The sequence below is a fragment of the Poromitra crassiceps genome, assembly GCF_964638095.1.
Source record: "Poromitra crassiceps genome assembly, chromosome: 27".
NCBI classification, from domain to species: Eukaryota; Metazoa; Chordata; class Actinopteri; order Beryciformes; family Melamphaidae; genus Poromitra; species Poromitra crassiceps.
The window spans coordinates 13,268,504-13,291,301 of NC_139650.1; the positions used below are offsets into that span (position 1 = coordinate 13,268,504).

Sequence of the window (22,798 nt, forward strand, 5' to 3'; positions counted from 1 at the left end):
TACAATTGGGGACAAAAGCTGTGTCCCGAGTTGGTAAAAAGCTGATTTTAGGGTTAGGTTAATGGTTACGGTTAGGATTGGGGTTAGGTTTAGGCAAGTAGTGGTGAGCATTAGGTTAGGGTTAAGGTTAGGATTAGGGTTAGGTTTAGGTTTAGGTTTAGGTTAGGGTTAGGTTTAGGCAGGTAGTGGTTAAGTTTAGGTTTAGGCAAGTAGTGGTTATGGTTAGCGTTAGGTTAGGGTAAGTCTCCAGTCTTTATGAACACGTTCACATGTATTTGTTGTGTTTCTTCCCCTGCAGGTCCAATAATCAGAGCAGAGGTAGGAGAGCAGATCCTGATCAAATTCAGAAACAACGCCAACCGGTCGTACTCCATTCACGCACATGGAGTGAAAACCAGTGACATGCACAATCCAGTGGAACCTGGTGAGAAAGAATAGAGTTTGTGAAAATAAGAAATGTGTAGCTATTGCTTATGAAGCCAGAGCAGTACAAACCCTGTGTGTTTATCATTAGTGTCTTTATATTTGTCTGTGTGTTCTCGTCCCGTCAGGCATCATGACAGAGTTCAGGTGGGACATTCCTCCCAGCTCCGGTCCAGGAATCTCAGATCCTAACTGCATCTCTTACGCCTACTACTCCACTGTCCATTTCATCAAAGTACACACACTACTACTCCACTGTCCATTTCATCAAAGTACACACACTACTACTCCACTGTCCATTTCATCAAAGTACACACACTACTACTCCACTGTCCATTTCATCAAAGTACACACTACTACTCCACTGTCCATTTCATCAAAGTACACACACTACTACTCCACTGTTCATTTCATCAAAGTACACACTACTACTCCACTGTCCATTTAATCAAAGTACACACTATTACTGCACTGTCCATTTCATCAAAGTACACACACTACTACTGCACTGTCCATTTCATCAAAGTACACACACTACTACTGCACTGTCCATTTCATCAAAGTACACACACTACTACTGCACTGTCCATTTAATCAAAGTACACACTATTACTGCACTGTCCATTTCATCAAAGTACACACACTACTACTGCACTGTCCATTTCATCAAAGTACACACACTACTACTCCACTGTCCATTTCATCAAAGTACTGTGGTGTCTCGGCAGCCTAACCCCCGGCAGGTGAGAGCGGGAGGACGGCCAGCCAACACAGTGACATCAGAGCCCAGGGTTCCAGACAGAGACGCTGTCTGGGACGCGTCATCAGTAATAGGTATTTCCCCAATTAGCTGCGGAATCAGTGGGACTGCTCGCAGCTGCGCGCTGTGAGGAGCGGCTCACACGGCTGAGACTGATTCCACAATCAGCGGCTTAGATATTAGGTGCAGCTCTGAATGTTCACTGTCTGGCTGGCTCTCCTCGAGAGAGGGGGTCCTCTCCTTGCTGTCGGGCGGTAGGTGATAGTTACACTCCTCTCCTTAATGCTTCTGCTGTTAAGTGTATGATATTCTCTGAGCGCTCATCTCTCCTCTCGTCCACAGGCAAGATGAGGGAGCATGTAACTAAGGCAAGCTACTGGTGGCAAGCTACTGGAGAATGTATCCGAGGACTGGAGCATGTATCAGAGGAAGTGAGCCCGGCCACAGGCTGGAGCCCTCACCAGAGGAAGCGAGCCAGGCAATGTACTGGAGCGCTTGGTGCCACGTTTTGGAGAAAGCTCATCTGCTGTGACTCACCTGTTAGGTGAACCCCACCTGCCTGGATTGAGACTTTGAATGAACAGCCCCAAGAAGGGAAGAATTTAAGTTGGATTTTGAATTGAATAATGAATAAAACAACGCTCCTTGCGTTTAACCCTGCTTTTCGTGTCTTGGCTTGCATCAGAGTTGCCACAAATGGTGGAGAATGCAGGCACTCTGATTCAACGCCAACCTCACGCACTAGGGAGCAAAAGCTGGCTCTAGTGGCGCTGATAAAAAGCCAAAGTGAACTACAGCAGGTCGTAAAAGAATTGGGGAAAAAAAAAAGTAGAGAAAGACGAAATTACTTTACGGGCCCCCGGAGACGTGCTCACCAAGCAGAGCCCGATGAGGACGTCGAGGCCGACTGGGAGCTCTTCGGGGAGACCCCCTGTAGAGAAAAACTCGTCATAGACCGATGCCTACGCTCCTTGCCGCCCGACGCCAGAAAACGCCAGCCACTCAGAACCGACCCGGCCGGGACAGCCGCCGCCGTCAGCCGCCGCCACCGGGCCCCACGCAGAGCGAGCCGCGCCCTGATCCCCCCGATGAGGGGAAACGAGGGGAAAACGGATTCCCCATCAGCGCCTCGCCTGCCCAGCCTTCCGGACGGATTCCGAAGGACCGGGGTCCGAAAGCTCGGCCGGAGACGAAGGTCCGCCCGACAGGATGCAGCCCAGGGGAGCCCCTCCTCGCTGAACGCCTTGGGTGAGTTATGGAAGAACCACCAAGTCAGCGGGGACGGGATGCGCTCCACCCAGAGTGATCTCCTCCGCACGCCCGACGCCAGAAAAGAAAGCAGAAAATGATGATGGGAAAAAAAAAAAAAATGTTTCAGCAGGGACATGACGTGCGCTACCCAGAGCGTTTAAACCTGCGAAAAAGGAGGGAAATTTTTTAGGGGGAGGATGGGTGGCTGTGTGGCTTGGTGAAGTTATTGGAGAACCACCAAGTCAGCGGGGACATGATGCGCTCTACCCCGAGCGATCCCCTCCGCAAGCCAGCCACTCCAGCCAGCCACTCCAGCTAAAGCTGCTCTAGCGGTAGAGAACGGCAGAGCAGCCCAGAAAGCAGGAAGTGAGGATGATGACGACGATGAAGAAGACGACGAGTCTGACGCCACCCGTGGAAGTGGTGAAGAAGGCCACTCCAGCGAAAGCTGCGCCAGCGGTAATGAACGGCAAAGCAGCCAAGAAAGCAGAAAGTGATGATGAAGACGATGAGGATGATGACTCGGAGGCAGAAATACCACACGCCGAGGCCATGTCCCGCCGCGAGGAAGCAGGAGATATGGAAGCTCGCCGCACGGGCAGCGAGCTTAGGGGGAGGATATGTGGTGTCTCGGCAGCCTAACCCCCGGCAGGTGAGAGCGGGAGGACGGCCAGCCAACACAGTGACATCAGAGCCCAGGGTTCCAGACAGAGACGCTGTCTGGGACGCGTCATCAGTAATAGGTATTTCCCCAATTAGCTGCGGAATCAGTGGGACTGCTCGCAGCTGCGCGCTGTGAGGAGCGGCTCACACGGCTGAGACTGATTCCACAATCAGCGGCTTAGATATTAGGTGCAGCTCTGAATGTTCACTGTCTGGCTGGCTCTCCTCGAGAGAGGGGGTCCTCTCCTTGCTGTCGGGCGGTAGGTGATAGTTACACTCCTCTCCTTAATGCTTCTGCTGTTAAGTGTATGATATTCTCTGAGCGCTCATCTCTCCTCTCGTCCACAGGCAAGATGAGGGAGCATGTAACTAAGGCAAGCTACTGGTGGCAAGCTACTGGAGAATGTATCCGAGGACTGGAGCATGTATCAGAGGAAGTGAGCCCGGCCACAGGCTGGAGCCCTCACCAGAGGAAGCGAGCCAGGCAATGTACTGGAGCGCTTGGTGCCACGTTTTGGAGAAAGCTCATCTGCTGTGACTCACCTGTTAGGTGAACCCCACCTGCCTGGATTGAGACTTTGAATGAACAGCCCCAAGAAGGGAAGAATTTAAGTTGGATTTTGAATTGAATAATGAATAAAACAACGCTCCTTGCGTTTAACCCTGCTTTTCGTGTCTTGGCTTGCATCAGAGTTGCCACAGTACACACACTACTACTGCACTGTCCATTTAATCAAAGTACACACTATTACTGCACTGTCCATTTCATCAAAGTACACACACTACTACTGCACTGTCCATTTCATCAAAGTACACACACTACTACTGCACTGTCCATTTCATCAAAGTACACACACTACTACTCCACTGTCCATTTCATCAAAGTACACACACTACTACTGCACTGTCCATTTCATCAAAGTACACACACTACTACTCCACTGTCCATTTCATCAAAGTACACACACTACTACTGCACTGTCCATTTAATCAAAGTACACACTATTACTGCACTGTCCATTTCATCAAAGTACACACACTACTACTCCACTGTCCATTTCATCAAAGTACACACACTACTACTGCACTGTCCATTTAATCAAAGTACACACACTACTACTCCACTGTCCATTTCATCAAAGTACACACACTACTACTGCACTGTCCATTTAATCAAAGTACACACTATTACTGCACTGTCCATTTCATCAAAGTACACACACTACTACTCCACTGTCCATTTAATCAAAGTACACACTATTACTGCACTGTCCATTTCATCAAAGTACACACACTACTACTCCACTGTCCATTTCATCAAAGTACACACACTACTACTCCACTGTCCATTTCATCAAAGTACACACACTACTACTCCACTGTCCATTTCATCAAAGTACACACACTACTACTCCACTGTCCATTTCATCAAAGTACACACACTACTACTCCACTGTCCATTTCATCAAAGTACACACACTACTACTCCACTGTCCATTTCATCAAAGTACACACACTACTACTCCACTGTCCATTTCATCAAAGTACACACACTACTACTGCACTGTCCATTTAATCAAAGTACACACACTACTACTGCACTGTCCATTTCATCAAAGTACACACACTACTACTCCACTGTCCATTTCATCAAAGTACACACTATTACTGCACTGTCCATTTCATCAAAGTACACACACCATTTCATCAAAGTACACACTATTACTGCACTGTCCATTTCATCAAAGTACACACACTACTACTGCACTGTCCATTTCATCAAAGTACACACACTACTACTCCACTGTCCATTTCATCAAAGTACAGAAGAAAACCCCCCTTTTAGCCGAAACCCCCCCTAGCATTGAGAAAGACAACCCCGGCTTTCAGCCCTTTGCATAAAACTGCCAACCGGTCTGCTTGCCTCAGCGATACAGCGGGCGCTGGGCGGAAGGCGACGCTTGTCGCCGACCGGTTGGCTCGGCAGCACAGCGACTTACGAAAACCACCGACCGGGCGTGGCCGCATCCAGCGACCAATCCGGCGTAATTCGGCGCGCTGACTCAGCATTGAGATTTGAGAAACCCCGCAGCGGCTTATGAAAATCGCCGTCTGTGCGTGGTCGCAGCGATACAGCGGGCGTAAGGTGACCAACCAATCCGGCATAATTCGGCGCGCTGAATTGGCATTTAAGCCAGACAACCTTACTTTTTGCTTTAAGAAATAAAACCTAAAAAGAAAACCCCCCCTTTGCCTAAACTCCCCCCTTGGGGGATTCTCTATTCTAGTCCGAGCAGATGCCCTCTCTCACCGCAAGAAGAGAGGCATCTCAGCGCGGAGTCATTACGCCGTACACACACTGCATGTAGGCTACCATTCACACAAATAGCACACACTTGGATTAACGTGGGCAAAATGTCCGACAGCTTTAGATTAGCTAACAACCTAAGCTACTGATATTATCAGACATGATAGACATTCAAAATATGAATCATACAAACATTCAATGATCATGATTGAAGTGTTACAGCACCATTTCTCATAACCATGAGCCTACTTTTTGAAAATAAATTTAACTTCATCTGTAGTCGCGGACCCCGAGCCGAGCACATCTGGTAGGGCGAGCCGATCGGTACCCACACGGGACAGCAGCGGGAATGATTTAAAAAATGCGATAAAAAAAAACCCAGCACACACTTGACAGTATTAAGCTACTGTAAATGAGAATGTGTTCTTTATTCTTGACATGTCTGTTTGAAGAGGGGTTAAAAAGTCTATGTCAATGTTTATGTGACAGCATGTTGGTTTGTTTACATTCAGGATCTGTACAGCGGTCTCCTGGGGCCACTGGTGGTCTGCAGACCTCAGACTTTACAGGGTCCAGATAGACAGAGGAGAGATGTGGAGAATGAGTTTGCTCTACTCTTTATGGTGTTTGATGAAAACCAGTCCTGGTACTTGGAGAAGAACATCGAAACGTACCTTGGCACCGACCCAAACACGAGGACGAGGATTGACGAGGACGAGGATTTTAAGGAGAGCAACCTGATGCATGGTGAGAGAAAGAGGGAGAGGTGGAGCGACAGAGTGAAAGTAAAGTGTTAAGACCAGATATTAAACTGTAGGAAGTAATTCATTCCTGTCCGGAAACAGGGTCACTGCAGCAGCAGCAAAAGCAATGGGATAGGATAGTCCTGTGCCATACAGATTCAGGGTAATGGGATGTCGCATGGAGAAAGAGAGAACTAAAATATAAGCACACAAATTGAATAATATAAGAATATTTATTTTGCGTGAGGCCTCTTCAGTTCTTTGCCCACCAGCTTTGAAAAAAAAAGTTGCCTGCCACCACCAGCGTCTTTGATCATTTTCACTAATATCAAGACCCACAGAATAGTTCTATGAATATGTAAACACTGAATATCTCAAAAGAAAGAAGAGGGGCTTTCATAGGGGGGAATGAATATATTCTAGCTTCATCCATTCTTTAGTTATCAACACATGAATGTAAGTAGTGTTCATCAAAAATGTCCGTCCGTCCGTAACATGTCAAGAATACCACACGAGGGGCCCGGTTAATCGGTCGTATTAAACATGACCGACCCCATGTGAAGGGCCCAATAGATATTGCAACATCAGTGATTAAACAGTGACATCATCAATGTCAAAGACATTGTGACATCATCAGTGATGTCATAAAGCCTTCCCTGCTGGGTTATAAATTGGACCACTCAGTGCCTAAGCCAACTCAAATACACTGCAGTTATCTTTGCTACATCTTAAAATGGCCTTTCACGTACCCAAAGCTCCGGGCTTTGCCCAAATGTTGAAGGATGGCGCTAAGCAGTATTCAGGGCTTGAAGGGTCTTCCGTAATATCCGCACCTGTAAGGAGTTGGCTCAGACCACACACACCGCTTATGGGCCAAACGGCATGAATACATTTATCGTCAACCATTTGGGGAAGCTGTTTGTCACCAATGATGCTGCGACAATTCTCAGAGAGCTTGAGGGGCAACACCCTGCAGCCAAGATGATTGTGATGGCATCCCACATGCAAGAGCAGGAGGTCGGAGACGGGACAAACTTTGTCCTGGTGTTTGCTGGTGCTATCCTGGGGCTGGCTGAAGAGCTGCTCAGAATGGGCCTGTCTGTGTCAGAGGTGATTGAAGGCTATGAGATGGCATGTAAATAGGCTCTGGAGATCCTGCCAGAATGTGTGTGTTCCTCAGCCAAGAACCTCCATGATGTTGATGAGGCATCAGCTTTTATCCGTTCAGGGCCGGCCCGCCCTATATGCGAACTAAGCGGCTGCCTAGAGCCCCGGGATTTGCCAGGGGCCCCCTCAATTTTTTTTTTTTAACACATTCACTGCCAGCCGTTTTTTCAATACTGTAGGTAGCTTCTGCCAAGTGGTTTTTTTTGAGGATTCTGGCTCATCTTTCAATAGCCGAGGATTATTTTCTGCTAGGATTTTGTGAATACAAAATATCTCAAAAGAACTAATAGAATGTGTGCTTTCTCTGTCTAAAAGAGTTAGTTTGTAGAGTTAGTAGTTATGTAGACATTAGCAGTTGAATACAGCATGGTTTCAGCGTCTGAAAATTTAAGCTGAGATAATTGGCTTTTTGTGAAATTCGATAGAACAGTCACTTTAACCATTTATTTTTCGCATCAGTAAGACGTCAGACATCTAAACAATAGTTTTGAACAGTAATTTCCTCCATAACAGCAGGAAACCCCCCTCTCCTTCAAACTCCTCCCTCCGTGGGCGTTCTCCTCCGCCCTCCTTGGCTGTCTGCTGCCTGGCTGCCCCTCGTCGGGCGAGTCTTGATGGGCTCGCTCGTTTCTTGGGGTTTCGGTTGAGAGCTTTGATGAAGCTTTTGCGATTCTGGGCTTATTTATGCTGCGTGTTTCAAAGTGTGCACCCAGTCTATTTTTGGAACCCCCCACCGGTGTGCGCCACCGTTGTGCGTCAGCGCGAAAGCGTTTTCGCCAATCCATTTTACACTATGAGAATGGTTTCCTCGCGCTTTCCCCTGCAGTTTTGGCTCGGCTTTTTCTACTCTGGAGAGCACTGTCGCCACTTAGTGGGTCGGTGGAATGGGTTGTACACGTTCGGTGGCTCCCATATTTATATAGGAGACGTAAAAGGGTTAGATCCACGTCCCACCGTCAATTTTTTTTTTTTTTTTTTTAAGACGAGATATCTCGTCATTGGCAGTCAACCGTTGGATTTTGTAAGACGAGATATCTCGTCAATGGCAGTGAACGTGTTAAATAAACATAGGCTATAATATTATAGGCTGTGTGTGGTAGTTAAAACATAGGTTGACGTTTATTTATGTTTGTAGTTTAAACAAAAACATAAATACTGTAGGCTACATACAGTACAACACAAAAGGCTGTTATTTACCTTTTGTCGCCACCTGGTGAGTAAATATTATGTAACTAAAACCATTACAATTGAAAACCGGTCCTGCATGTATCTACCGGTCCTTGGCACAAAAAAGGTTGGGAACCCCTGGTTTAACTGACCTGGCAACCCTTATGGCTGCTGGGTTCTACACGCTTGCTTGACACTGATAGGGCTACAAACGAGCGTCATCATCGTCACGTTTGTTTGTTTTAAATATTCCTCTAAATATGGCTAAAAGTCCAAAAAACTTCAAATTTTCTTCGGCACTGCCCTGGCGGGCAGCACCGAGAGTCCCCTCCTTACACCTCCCCCTACTTAAAAGTACTTCCAGCGCGGATGCCCCCAAACCCCCGCCCCTGGGAGGGGGCCCCTAATCTATATCCTGCTTAGGGCCCCCAGATGGCTAAGGCCGGCCCTGTATCCGTTCAGCAATCATGAGCAAACAGTACGGCAACGAAGACTTCCTCTCCAAACTCATCGCTCAGGCCTGTGTCTCCATCTTCCCGCTAGAATCCAGCAGCTTCAATGTTGCCAACGTTAGAGTATACAAGATCTTGGGTTGTGGGTTGACATCCTCCTCCATGCTACATGGCATGGCGTTCAAGAAGGAGACAGAGGGAGATATCACATCATTTAAAGATGCCAAAATTGCAGTTTTCTCCTGCCCCTTTGATTGTATGGTGACAGAGACCAAGGGCACAGTGCTGATAAATAATGCCCAGGAGCTGATGAACTTCAGTAAGGGAGAGGAGGACATGATGGAGGCGCAGGTGAAGGGCATCAAGGAGGCCGGTGCCAACGTGGTGGTGACTGGGGGCAAGGTGGCCGACATGGCACTGCACTACGCCAATAAGTACAACCTCATGGTGTTCAGATTCAACTCCAAATGGGACCTGAGGAGGTTATGCAAGACCGTGGGAGCTGTAGCACTTCCCAGGATGACCACTCCTACTCCAGAGGAGATGGGTCACTGTGACAACATCTACCTGACGGAGGTGTGAGACACCCAGGTGGTTGTCTTCAAACACGAGAATGAGGATGGTGCCATCTCAACGCTGGTGATCAGAGGTTCCACTGACAACTTGATGGATGACATTGAAAGGGCCGTTGATGATGCAGTCAACACTTTCAAGCTTCTCGTCAGGGACAAGCGCTTGGTACCTGGAGCTGGAGCCACTGAGATTGAGCTGGCCAGACAGATTGCCTCTTATGGAGAGTCCTGCCCCGGTCTGGAGCAGTATGCGATCAAGAAGTTCGCAGAAGCCTTTGAGGCCGGCCCCGCGCCCTGGCTGAGAACTCTGGTGTGAAGGGAAGCGAGCTCATCTCTAAACTACGCTGTGCATCACGAGGGAAACAAAAACATCGGTTTTGACATTGAGGGAGAAGGCTCTGCTGTGAAAGACATGCTTGAGGCTGGTATTCTGGAGCCTTACCTGGTCAAACACTGGGGCATAAAACTAGCTACCAACGCTGCCATCACAGTACTGAGAGTGGACCAGATCATCATGGCCAAACCTGCAGGGGGACCCAAAGCTCCCCCAGGGCAAGAAGGACTGGGACGAGGATGACTGAACCTGATGTTGTCCAACCCTCGGCTCTGTTACCCTGACACGTCAAACACGGAATCACAATGCTTTTCTACTTGTTTATTTAAAGTTCAACAGTCCGGTTTATTTTGTAGAAAGTCGCCATACATAGGTTAAGAACAAATTGTGAAAGTAAAATGTATGGATGGCACTGTTTGCTTTTTATGTTTTAGTCCCAAATAAAAGGCACTTGTGCTGTACAATAAAATAAGAAAAGAAAAATGCTGGTAATGATGGCATCAGTGAGTGAAATATAAACTATGGTTTATTTGTTTAACTATAAACTCGTTTGGTGTCATGCCCTGACACAAACTGACTGCTTCTGTGTGTGTGTGTGTGTGTGTGTGTGTGTGTGTGTGTGTGTGTGTGTGTGTATTGAAGGGATAAATGGCAAGCTGTATGGTAACCTCCATGGCCTGGTGATGACGGAGGGCCAGAAAGTCGACTGGTACCTCCTGGGCATGGGCAACGAAGTGGACATGCACACTGTACACTTCCATGCTCAGACTTTCACCTACAAGGTACCTTCTCCACCACCACCACCATCACCATCATCATCACAGTCTAAAAGTGCACGCTTATTTAGAGCCTAGTTCCATAGTTTTTACTTTGATTTAAATTGTTCTCTTCTTTTGTGCTGTTATTTGACAATAGTAAATATTGATGTTGTGTCATGTACCCTATGAAGACTAGCTCATATTTCTGTCTGCTAAAATAGTGTCATTGCACATTAATGTCTAGGGTGTAATATGTGAAGGTCTTACACCCAGATAAAAAGCTGACTCATGTATGGTTGGCATGATCATGCTTTCAGTTCCTCAACTCCATGCTCACTTCCTCCTCTGTGTTGTCTCTGTCACCAACCGTGTGTGTGTGTGTGTGTGTGTGTGTGTGTGTGTGTGTGTGTGTGTGTGTGCGCGCGCATGTGTGTGTGTATGTGTGGGCGTGCGTGCGTGCACATCAGACGGATCATGATCATGCTTTCAGTTCCTCAACTCCATGCTCACTTCCTCCTCTGTGTGTGTGTGTGTGTGTGTGTGTGTGTGTGTGTGTGTGTGTGTGTGTGTGTGTCTGTGTGTGTGTGTGTGTGTGTGTGTGTGTGTGTGTGTGTGTGTGTGTGTGTGTGTGTGTGTGTGTGTGTGTGTGTGTGTGTGTGTGTGTGTGTGCGTGCGTGTGTGCGTGCGTGCACATCAGACGGACCGTGCGCATCGTGCAGATGTGTTTGATCTCTTCCCCGGGACTTTCCAGACAGTGGAGATGGAGGCCGGAAATCCTGGGACTTGGTTGCTCCACTGCCATGTGACTGACCACATTCATGCCGGCATGGAGACCACTTTCACCATCAGAGGTGTGTGTGTGTGTGTGTGTGTGTGTGTGTGTGTGTGTGTGTGTGTGTGTGTGTGTGTGTGTGTGTGTGTGTCTGGGTCTGTGTGTTTTAATTCCAGAAAAGTCCTCATAATGGAAAGATCATTCTTAATCATAATCTAACTAAATTAACTGGAACAACTCATAACGCATTATTATTAGTATTAATATTTATACTATTCAGATTTCTAATGCATTTAAAATTTGACATCATTATGGCCACCTATTTCAACACACTGCACGGACATTTTAGATGTAGATGCATATCAATCAGTTGCTAAATTTTGTAATCACTAGAACTGATCTAATATTCCATCTATCACAACTTAGTTTGTTATAAGTGAACCTATCAAGAATCAGCCAATTATTCACTTGAAAGTATGTGAGGAATATGAAGGAAGATCAGACTTTGATGCTGCCGATGTGAAACTATCTTGGGGGATGATGGCAGCAGGCATTTGCTGCTGGGTTTTTACAATGGCTATAGACCTTATTCGATAACCCTGGACGGCGCCATATTGTTGACAAACCGCAGCCGTAATGTAGGTCTAGCCGAGCGTATAGCAACAGCTATGGCTTTGTGAAAGAGAAGTGATGAAAAAATAAGTTTGGTCGGAGGTGCGGACCCCTATAAAAAACGGACTTGGAGTAAATATAACTCATTATATTGCCAGGTATAACGTACCGGACATTGTGAATACAGTATTGGCATAGGCTACACACGTCTCAGGAGCTGAAGGCTTTCAAATCCCTTGAGTCCTAGCTATAACTATTTCATCTGTGGCAATTGGTCTGACATTTTTACTTTTGTGCCACCAACGACATCATCATCATCATCATCATCAAACATTGTCGTGACAGCAAAGGTAAATAACCCTAACGTTAAATGTTTGTTTGATCTGACCCTTGCTTGCATGACCCCAATGTTTGATACTAACGTTACCCTCATAGTCTCTTTCCCTTCACGTTTGTGTAGCTAGTAGCTAACACCCAGGCTTTTATTGCTGCTATTACTACAGCCGTGTAACACAGCACACTATCGCTGTTGTGAAATAGCTCCTGACGCAGTAAAACGGCATTAAATAGGCTAGTAAGTAACGTTGGCTAGCGTCCTAAGCTATGACAGCTGTCAGTCACTTTTAAACAGCGCGCTGCGGAATGTCAACAATATGGCGGCGGTGGGCGTGCCCGTACGTGAGTGACGTCAATCGAATAAGGTCTATACTGTATGTCTTTAAGTCTTCCCATACAGTACAACTCTAATGCCTTCATACCCAACGTTCATAATTTGCTTGCCCAAGGTGCTGGGCAAGCAAATGCTTTGTTATTTAATTCAACTAAATAAACTTTGTAAAAGTAATGGTAACTTCATGACCCAAAAAGTAATTTAAGACCTGGCAAAATCGTAATACATCCTTTATTATATAAAAAGGAGCAAGTGGGCAATATCTGTTTCAATTTTTGTCCCACTGATGATGTCACAATGTCTATGACATCATTATTGACCAAAATCATCTTATGACAACACTGATGATGTCATAGGCACTGATGATGATGTTACGCTGCTAACTAACCTAGCTCGTACTAAGTCCTAGTTTCCCCACTAAGGTTAATCAGCCCGTAAACTGGCGCTTCCCTACGTGTGGTTTTAACGTGAAAGTACCTGGGTGAATGTAATTCTACCTTAGGGGTATCATGCATGTTTGGCTCACCCAAGGCTTGTCGGTGTTGTTGCCTTGGCGTGGCTACGACCAGCTCGTGCCTGATCAGACGAGCCCTTCTCAGCTGCTGCGTCTGTTCAGCTCGGCCAGCCCGCTCTCAGTATGGCCGTTCAGGGGTTAGGAGAAAAAGGTGTATCCGTGGTCCGTGTGGTGGAGGTTGTTGCAAAAACAGTCTCTGTTGTGCAAGAGTCCGCGTTAGCGTCTTAGCGTCCTCGCTCCTCACGGTGTGCTCGCCACTCCCAAAAGTCACCGAGAGCGCGGCCCAGCTGCGACCTGTTAAAGAATCAAACAACACTCCACCCCTTTTGTGTGACGTCAGTCTATCCCTAGCTATAATCTACGCTGTCCAAATCACACCTATCATAACGGAACGGAACCACATCTCCCAGCTAATAATAAATACCATATCGTAACAATGATGTCATAGATATTGTGACAAGGGGCCGATACCCTAGCTTTATTTTATATAAATAAATGCAGTCGAATTTAAAGATGAGCTGAACCCAAGTGGTGCAAGGGTCAGAGACGTATCGGACTGAAAACAAATCTTGCCTGAGATGACAGAGGTTTGAGAGGCGGGCCATAGCGTGTTGATGATTTGATTTGACAATTCCGGGGACTGGATTTGGCGTTGGCCAATCCTGGCATGTTCTGCCCCCAAATCGAGTGGGATTCAGCGTGTTGTGGCGCTACGCCAGGGCCGGCACCAGGATGAAATGACTAAGGGGGCGGTTATAACTGGGGAGGGGGCTGATATTTTTATATCGTAAAACATAGGTTAGAGGCGCAGCTTATGAACAGGCAATGCAGGCAATTGCTTAGGGCCCCAGGCCATTAAGGGGCCCCTGATGGCTGAGAAACTTTACTCCACAGCAGTGACCGCAACTCCCTCCCCATAAACAACCAATGGACGATTTGTAAAGAGGCCCCATGTAATTCCCATCATACTCGTATGATTCATGTACATTCTCTTGAATTGAAAGTGAAACATACATTCAAGAGAATGTATGTGAATCATCAACACAGTCTCTTAGAAAAACGTATAATACAACGATGTGGACCAACGTTGCTATTTTACAATTTCGGCTCGAAAAACGTAAAATATTAACGTTCCGAGTGGTTAGGGTGAGGATTAGAGTAGGGGGAGGGGTTAGAAACAGAAAATCTCCATAAAACACGCCCAAACCTTCAGTCATTCACTTTCACTTTCAATTCAAGAGAACATAATTATGTGAATCCTTCCTGTCAAACTTGCATGATTCATGTACTTTCTCTTGAATTGAAAGTGAAAGGAACGCTGGTTGGAAGGGGCCCCTTGGAATTTTTGCCTAGGGCCCCAACAGACTCTAGAATCACCACTGAGGTTATATACCCGCTATGCCTATTTCTGGACTTTTTAACCATAATAACCTCTGAAAAGCGCAATAACAACACAAGAAAGTCTACTATTCAAAATCAAATAAATCATTTATTTCACAGCAGCAGATTAAGGCATTAATAGAGCTGAGCTTTGCATAACATGAAATGCGGGACCTGTCTGGAGCACTCTGAACATATATTTCTATGAAAAGTCATAGAATAAACAATTGCTGCAAAAATCAACAACTAAACAAAATAATAGCCAGTCAGTGCCAGGTTCATTAAATTAAAGAAATAAAGTGATCAGATGTGTTGTCTCCGTCTTTCTGCCCTAGTGACAACCAAAGCACAGCAAATAGCGCTTCCCTGCCAATTCTGAAACAACAGAGCTATGTTTATAGGGGGTAGCCTATATTAACACGTTGAGTGCCAATGACGAGATATCTCGGCTTACAGGATCCAACCATTGAGTGCCAAAGACGAGATATCTCGGCTTACATAAAAAAAAAAAAAATTGACGGTGGGACATCGATCAACCCCTTTTACGTCTCCTATACCAATATTGGAGGAAGAGAATGTGTATAATCTATTTTACCGACCCACTGAGTGGCGACATGTCTCTCCACAGTAGAAAGAGGCGACCCAAAACTGGAGGGAAAAGCGAGACGAAGCCGTTCTCATACTGTAAAATTGATGGCGAAAACGCTTTCACTTTCGCGCTGATGCACAGCGGTGGCAACGGTGGGGGGTTCCAAGAATAGATTGGATGCACACTTTGAAACACGCAGCATAAATATGACCAGAATCGCAAAAGCTTCATCAAAGCTCTCAACCAAAACTCCAAGAAGCGAGCGAGTCCATCCCTACTTCCTCAAAGAGCGGCCGCGCAGACAGGCACAGGACAGCAGCAGCAAAGCAGTGAGACTGGTGACAAGCCTTGTGACACGGCCGCTGCAGCCAAGAAGAACGCCCACGGAGGGAGGAGTTGGAAGCAGAGGGGTGTTTCCTGCTGTTATGGAGGAAATTACTGTTCAAAACTATTGTTTAGATGTCTGACGTCTTACTGATGCCAAAAATTAATGGTTAAAGTGACTGTTCTATCGAATTTCACAAAAAGCCATTTATCTCTGAATAATTTTTCTGACGCTGAAACCATGCTGTATTCAACTGCTAATGCTTACATAACTACTAACTCTACAAACTAACTCTTTTAGACAGAGAAAGCACACATTCTATTAGTTCTTTTTAGATGATTGGTGTTCACGAAGTCTTAACAGAAAAGAATCCTCGGCTCTTGTAAAATGAGCCAGAATCCTCAAAAAAAAACTGGCAGAACCTACCTACAGCATTGAAAAAAGGGCTGGCAGTCAATGTGTTAACTTAAACTGATCAAATTTGATGAAGACTGCAGAAACAGCAGCCGAAACATGTCAGGTACAAACATTGCCTAGCTGGCCTTTATCCACCTTATTTTTGAATGCCCCACTGTAAAAAATACTTGTGGGAACAAGGTCCGGTTTAACGTGACTCATTGTTGCAGCTTGCCATTTCCTTTGTTATACTCTGGCTGCAGACCCGAATTATAAACCGGAAGTTGGAGTCCGTTATAAAAGTTATAAATATAGTCACGTTATAAACAACTAACCAACGCTGCGGGTCCGTATGGAAACATAAGTTAAAACAGTGTAAAAATTACACCGGAAGCGGAAGAAGCACCCATCAGGCATCATGGCAGCTAGAAATAAGGTGGATAGATGAACTATTCTATGAACTGTTCTTCTAATGTTAGGCTATATATGTTAGCTAGCTACTGATCCTGTTGGCAACTGTAGGCCTACAGTAAGTGCAACATTACATTTCAAATGTACGTATGTTTAAGCCTTTACCACACAGGTGGTTTTATTTAATGCCAGGCTTGGAAATATAACTTTTGTGGGGGGTTTTAGGATTATAGACAATAAATGCTGTGTAGCATGCTGCTACATTGATGTTGAGCCCAGATAGCATCTCAGACAAATCTTGCCCATGTATCCTATGCAGAATCCTGAATACCGAGGTTTTCCATTGCATTTTTCCTAGTAGGAAGTCGGAATTTTCAACATCCCTGTTGGACTTAGTACACATAATGACCAATTAACCACAAGACTGTTATAGTAATATTGACACGAATGTTATCTGTAACAGATTTTTAAGTGTGACAGTTGAAGTAGGCTATATTTACTGTGAACTGTAATTGCTTTCTGAGATTTATTTTCTCTTTAAACTGCAAGGTATTTAATGCTTGAACGGTCATATGATTACATTTAGATTGGCGGATCTTATTATTCTCATTATCTTTTTGCTTTCGGCCAAGCTCAGGAGAATGGCAGAGAGAAACGAGTCAATGTACAGGCACGTTGTTTAAATTTAATCTGACTCTCCTTTTCCATGACTTTTAATGTAAAAAATGCTAATTGTTCATGAATGTCACAAAAAATATGTCACAAGCCTTTTATAAGTGCCGTCTATGTAAATCCACCTACAAAGAAAGGGTTGCCATGGGAGGGTTACTATGTACTACTAAGTACTATGGGTACTGGATATATGTTTATATGTACCACTACCCACCTCTTGGTAAAGTACCTAATAGTAGGCCTACCCTATAGATGCAATTTGTCTTCACATACTACATTTTTTGGGAAGTATTGTACTTGTGTGTGATATAGAAGGCCTCAAGTGTGCGTGCTCTGATTACTTTCAAGAGTGACATTCAAGACGGTAGCCTTGGCATGATAGAAAATCCCTCTGAAGAGAGCACACTCGAGGTCTTAAGAGTTGAAACCTGAAGCAATGTAATAAAAACTTGACGGCATTCCACACTGTCTCACTCCCCTCTTTCTTTCTACCTTTACTTATTCTTTCTTTCTTTCAATCTCCATCTTTCTCCCCTCTCACTCCTCTATGTTGAGCCCTCCTCTCTCCTATGTCCTCTCCTTATCCCCTCTCCTATGTCCTCTCCTTATCCCCTCTCTTCTGCCTTGCTTCCTGTTGCGTCTCCTCCTCTCTGTCCTTGCCGTTCAGATGCAATGGGTGGCGGCTCGGGCCTGGGCACCAGTGCCATTGTGGGGATACTGATGGTGGTGTTCTTCCTGCTGCTGCTGGGCGTGGACGTCACCTGCTACTTCCTCAACAAGTGCGGCCTCCTCATGTGCATCGCCGTCAACTTCTGCGGAAAGGCCGGCCCGGGTGCCAAGAACAAGGACATCGAGGAGGGCAAGGCAGCATTCACGTAAGTTAGCATGGCCTTTTGACCTGTGACAGCTTATAACTTATTAGTGATGTAATGTTAAATACAAAGGAGGGGAAACCTTCTTTCCATGAGCATCATCAAGTCAAGTCAAGTCAAGTTTATTTGTATAGCACATTTCATACACAGAGGCAATTCAAAGTGCTTCACATAAAATGGTTGACAGGAAAAGAAAAGAAAAGAAGAGAATAAAATGGACATTTAATCCATCAAGGAAGGACATCATCAAGGAAACAACCACTGATATGAACAAAAATTAAGCAGGAACAGTAACTGAGTGCTGTGGAATGGGAGCACAAGCACATCTATGTTCCCTCAGTCCTATGTTCCCTCAACCCTATATTCCCTCAGTCCTATGTTCCCTCAACCCTATATTCCCTCAGTCCTATGTTCCCTCAACCCTATGTTCCCTCAGTCCTATGTTCCCTCAACCCTATGTTCCCTCAGTCCTATGTTCCCTCAACCCTATGTTCCCTCAGTCCTATGTTCCCTCAATTGTATGTTCCCTCACTCAGCCCTATGTTCCCTCAGCCCTATGTTCCCTCAGCCCTATGTTCCCTCACTCAGCCCTATGTTCCCTCAGCCCTATATGTTCCCTCAGCCCTATGTTCCGTCAGCCCTATGTTCCGTCAGCCCTATGTTCCCTCACTCAGCCCTATGTTCCCTCAGTCCTATGTTCCCTCACTCAGCCCTATGTTCCGTCAGCCCTATGTTCCCTCACTCAGCCCTATGTTCCCTCACTCAGCCCTATGTTCCCTCACTCAGCCCTATGTTCCCTCACTCAGCCCTATGTTCCCTCACTCAGCCCTATGTTCCCTCACTCAGCCCTATGTTCCCTCAGCCCTATGTTCCCTCAGTCCTATGTTCCCTCACTCAGCCCTATGTTCCCTCACTCAGCCCTATGTTCCATCAGCCCTATGTTCCCTCAGTCCTATGTTCCCTCACTCAGCCCTATGTTCCGTCAGCCCTATGTTCCCTCACTCAGCCCTATGTTCCCTCACTCAGCCCTATGTTCCGTCAGCCCTATGTTCCCTCACTCAGCCCTATGTTCCCTCACTCAGCCCTATGTTCCGTCAGCCCTATGTTCCCTCACTCAGCCCTATGTTCCCTCAGCCCTATGTTTCCTCAGCCTTATGTTCCCTCACTCAGCCCTATGTTCCCTCACTCAGCCCTATGTTCCCTCACTCAGCCCTATGTTCCCTCAGCCCTATGTTCCCTCACTCAGCCCTATGTTCCCTCACTCAGCCCTATGTTCCGTCAGCCCTATGTTCCCTCACTCAGCCCTATGTTCCCTCACTCAGCCCTATGTTCCGTCAGCCCTATGTTCCCTCACTCAGCCCTATGTTCCCTCTGCCCTATGTTTCCTCAGCCTTATGTTCCCTCAGCCTTATGTTCCCTCACTCAGCCCTATGTTCCCTCACTCAGCCCTATGTTCCCTCACTCAGCCCTATGTTCCGTCAGCCCTATGTTCCCTCACTCAGCCCTATGTTCCCTCAGCCCTATGTTTCCTCAGCCTTATGTTCCCTCACTCAGCCCTATGTTCCCTCACTCAGCCCTATGTTCCCTCACTCAGCCCTATGTTTCCTCAGCCTTATGTTCCCTCACTCAGCCCTATGTTCCCTCAGTCCTATGTTCCCTCACTCAGCCATATGTTCCCTCAGTCCTATGTTCCCTCCCTCAGCCCTATGTTCCATCAGCCCTATGTTCCCTCAGCCCTATGTTCCCTCACTCAGCCTATGTTTCCTCAGCCTTATGTTCCCTCAGCCCTATGTTCCCTCAGCCCTATGTTCCCTCACTCAGCCCTATGTTCCCTCAGCCCTATGTTCCCTCACTCAGCCCTATGTTCCCTCAGCCCTATGTTCCCTCACTCAGCCCTATGTTCCCTCAGTCCTATGTTCCCTCACTCAGCCCTATGTTCCCTCAGTCCTATATTTCCTCAGCCTTATGTTCCCTCAACCATATGTTCCCTTTGATCAGTAACTAACATAATATTTATTTTCCCAGGATGCCAAATGCATGACCCGCCCTACTCTGCCTCTGATTGGGTTACCCTGATATTCGACCCTAACCGTAACCAATAATCACTCCTCATGCCTAGCCAATCATGACTCGCCATGCTTAAATGTAACCCAATCAATGGCAGAGTAGGGCGCATCATGCCCTCGCCGTCCTAGGAAAAGAAATTCTGCGTACCTACCCTTAACATTTATTTATCCAAACAGTTCATTTTATGTTAGTGTGAGCCGAATTAAAACGGTTTTCATTCTGTCATACATTAACCCATTTCTCATTGCATAGGCTCTGACATTCAAAACACAACATCAGAAAGGAATATTTTATTTACGTTAATCAGCCTGTTTTGATTGGTGGCTGATTGATTGGTGTGTGTGTGTGTGTGTGTGTGTGTGTGTGTGTGTGTGTGTGTGTGTGTGTGTGTGTGTGTGTGAGAGAGAGAGAGCTGTATCAATAATTGAATGTTAGTGGTGACTCTGTTGCCTTCTGACAACAGGAAAGATGAATCTAAGGAGCCCATTGTGGAGGTGAGGGCGGAGAAGGAACACAGCCCCAACCAAGAAGGAGGGGGTCCCACTGAGCCCAATGAGACCACCCCTTTGACAGAACCTGAGTGAGTACCCCACCATCACAGGAACACACCACTTGCCCAACCTGGGGTTTGTCCTGGGCTTGGGCCTATAACTTCGGACAGACCCCAACTGTTATTACTCTCTCGTGGGAGTTATGGGATAATACTGGTACAGAGTTGGCAGTTAATTTAAATCACTACAGTAAAATAACTTGTATGACAGGTTCAAACTCTTAGGGCCCTATCTTCGTACGGCGCTATCGTTTGCGCTGCCGTTTGCGCGCCTCTTATTGCTATCTTCCCTGCGTCTTAAGCTATCGTCTGCCTCCACTGTCCAGTTTTGCGCTGGGGTCTAAGCGCAGACACAGAAGTACGCGTTCCCAGGCGTGTCCGTGGGCCTCTAGCCTATCATCTGTCTCGCGCAAGTGTCATTTAGCGCTGTCGGGAAGATACCATCGGTATGTTCCGAGCGCAAAGAGAGGTTTGGGCGTTGCCCGTTCCAAAAATGTATTAGAAAAAGGGGCCTTGGGTGCTCTCAATTTTAACGGCAGCAAATAGCTGGTCTTAGCGCAAACAACCCCACTACGCCAGACGTACGCCTGAGCGCACACAGTATTCTCCGTGCAGTGCAGGAAATCCTTGCTTGGATACATTACGCACGGCATGGATGTCTCTCTCTATCTCCAACACTTCGCGCACGCAGACACTCTTCCCTCCTCAGAATGCCACATTGATTTTCAACTATAGCCTACATTGCAGAAAAAACACATCTTGATTTAAAAATGAGAATTTGTTTGTCTGGTTTTATTAGGCTACATAATTCCCGACCATACAGGTCTGTGGTGTAACATTACACCACAGTTATTATTATTGTAACATACTTTAGGTAGGAGAGGGTAGGAGAAAATAAAAAGCAAATGTTGATCTTTTCCAACCATTATACGTTTAATAGCACCGCAATAGCCCTCTCCACTTCCCTCGTCGGGAGGAGAGAAAGAGAGACACACGGGGCATACTGCCTCACCGCGTAATAGCTAGTAACCTATAGGCCTAGCTACTGCAAAAGTTAACTGTTGAAAATTCGATGTGTGGTTTTGTCACGAGTAGCCTACAGTGAAGTCCCTCTCGCCATCAAACAGACAGTGACGGAAGCATGTGTCTTTATGTGCGCCAAGGGGAGAATGACGGACTAAATTGGTGGGATTCGATGTATATATATTAATAGAAACGAATAGAAAATAGCTGATTAATAAAATGTGTGCTGGTGGAACGAAATTCAACTTCAAATAGAGCAGCATCACTCATCGCGGCTCTCAGTACACTGCAAAATTACGCATGCAGTATACCCCCGCAGTGGAGATGCAGGAGAAGAGAGCCCGAAAAGGGATAAGCATACGTCCATACAGACGTTTGGGCAGCAGCCCTTTTTCAGCGTGTGAAATGGCAATAATACACAGGTGATTCACAGGTGGGCATGAGCACGTTATTTGATTTCTATGCACGACAGCCTCACATCTCTCTCTCTCTCTCTCTACCTCTCCCCATCAAGGCTATCTTTTCTCTCTCCCTCTTTCTCTCTCTCACTCTAGTCCCTCGCAGTGAGGAGGAATCTGGGCATGACCACACCTCCACAATGCTTTTGGGCATAAACACGCCTATACGGAGATGTGCGCCGAGATGACGTGAAGCGCAGCGGGCTGACACGCCCACAATTAGGGCTTTGCGCGGCGCTATTCCAGCGCAAAACGGGCGCTAACGCAAAATGACCGCCGTTGGGAAGATAGGGCCCTTAGTCATCTTAATCCTACAGGGTTCCCATGGGTCCTTGAAATCCTTGAAAGTTTGTGAATTTGAGATTTAACAAAAAAGTAACATTGCTAAATAGGCTACATTCCACTGTCTGCATGTAGTCTGCCGTCACTATAACACAGCACAGTGGAGAAGTGTTCACACATTCAAGCCTCTCTCTCTCTCTCTCTCTCTCTCTCTCGCGCGCGCTCTCTCTCTCTCTCTCTCTCTCTCTCTCTCTCTCTCGCTCTCTCTCTCTCTCTCTCGCTCTCTCTCTCTCTCTCTCTCGCTCTCTCTCTCTCTCTCTCTCTCTCTCTCTCTCTCTGTCTCTCTCTAATTGTTGTATGTGAGCTTCTGCAAAGCATATATCCCACTATAAAAATTCTCAGTGTTGTAACAGTAATTAACCTTGATCTGTGTCTCAAACTATGCCATATTGACTCATTGAAATTGAGGAAATCTGGCCTTTAACTCATTGAGTGCCAGCCACTTTTGGAGAACGGACGCTCCCAGTGCCAGAGTTTCAGAGCGTTTTCAGTGATTTCTCGAGGCCCACAGAATATTGTGTGATATTACTATGTAAACACCGAACAC

The 22,798-nt window shown here is 46.3% G+C and overlaps 1 protein-coding gene and 1 pseudogene across 2 annotated transcripts in view; both read left to right on the forward strand.

Annotated features, from left to right (window-relative positions):
• Positions 1-22,798, forward strand: part of LOC310799053 (ferroxidase HEPHL1-like) — a gene marked incomplete at both ends in the record, with an annotated part of 95,672 nt that overhangs the window by 60,552 nt on the left and 12,322 nt on the right. The window contains 7 exons of the mRNA XM_083661621.1: positions 299-424; positions 552-658; positions 5,918-6,152; positions 10,483-10,622; positions 11,296-11,449; positions 17,607-17,814; positions 20,342-20,458. Coding sequence (XP_083517747.1) covers positions 299-424; positions 552-658; positions 5,918-6,152; positions 10,483-10,622; positions 11,296-11,449; positions 17,607-17,814; positions 20,342-20,458 — 1,087 coding nt within the window. The remainder of the gene's footprint in view (positions 1-298; positions 425-551; positions 659-5,917; positions 6,153-10,482; positions 10,623-11,295; positions 11,450-17,606; positions 17,815-20,341; positions 20,459-22,798) is intronic.
• LOC310799111 (T-complex protein 1 subunit theta-like) lies at positions 6,882-10,087 on the forward strand (annotated as a pseudogene). The gene is made up of 2 exons: positions 6,882-7,370; positions 8,945-10,087. The product of its transcript is annotated as a T-complex protein 1 subunit theta-like (transcript).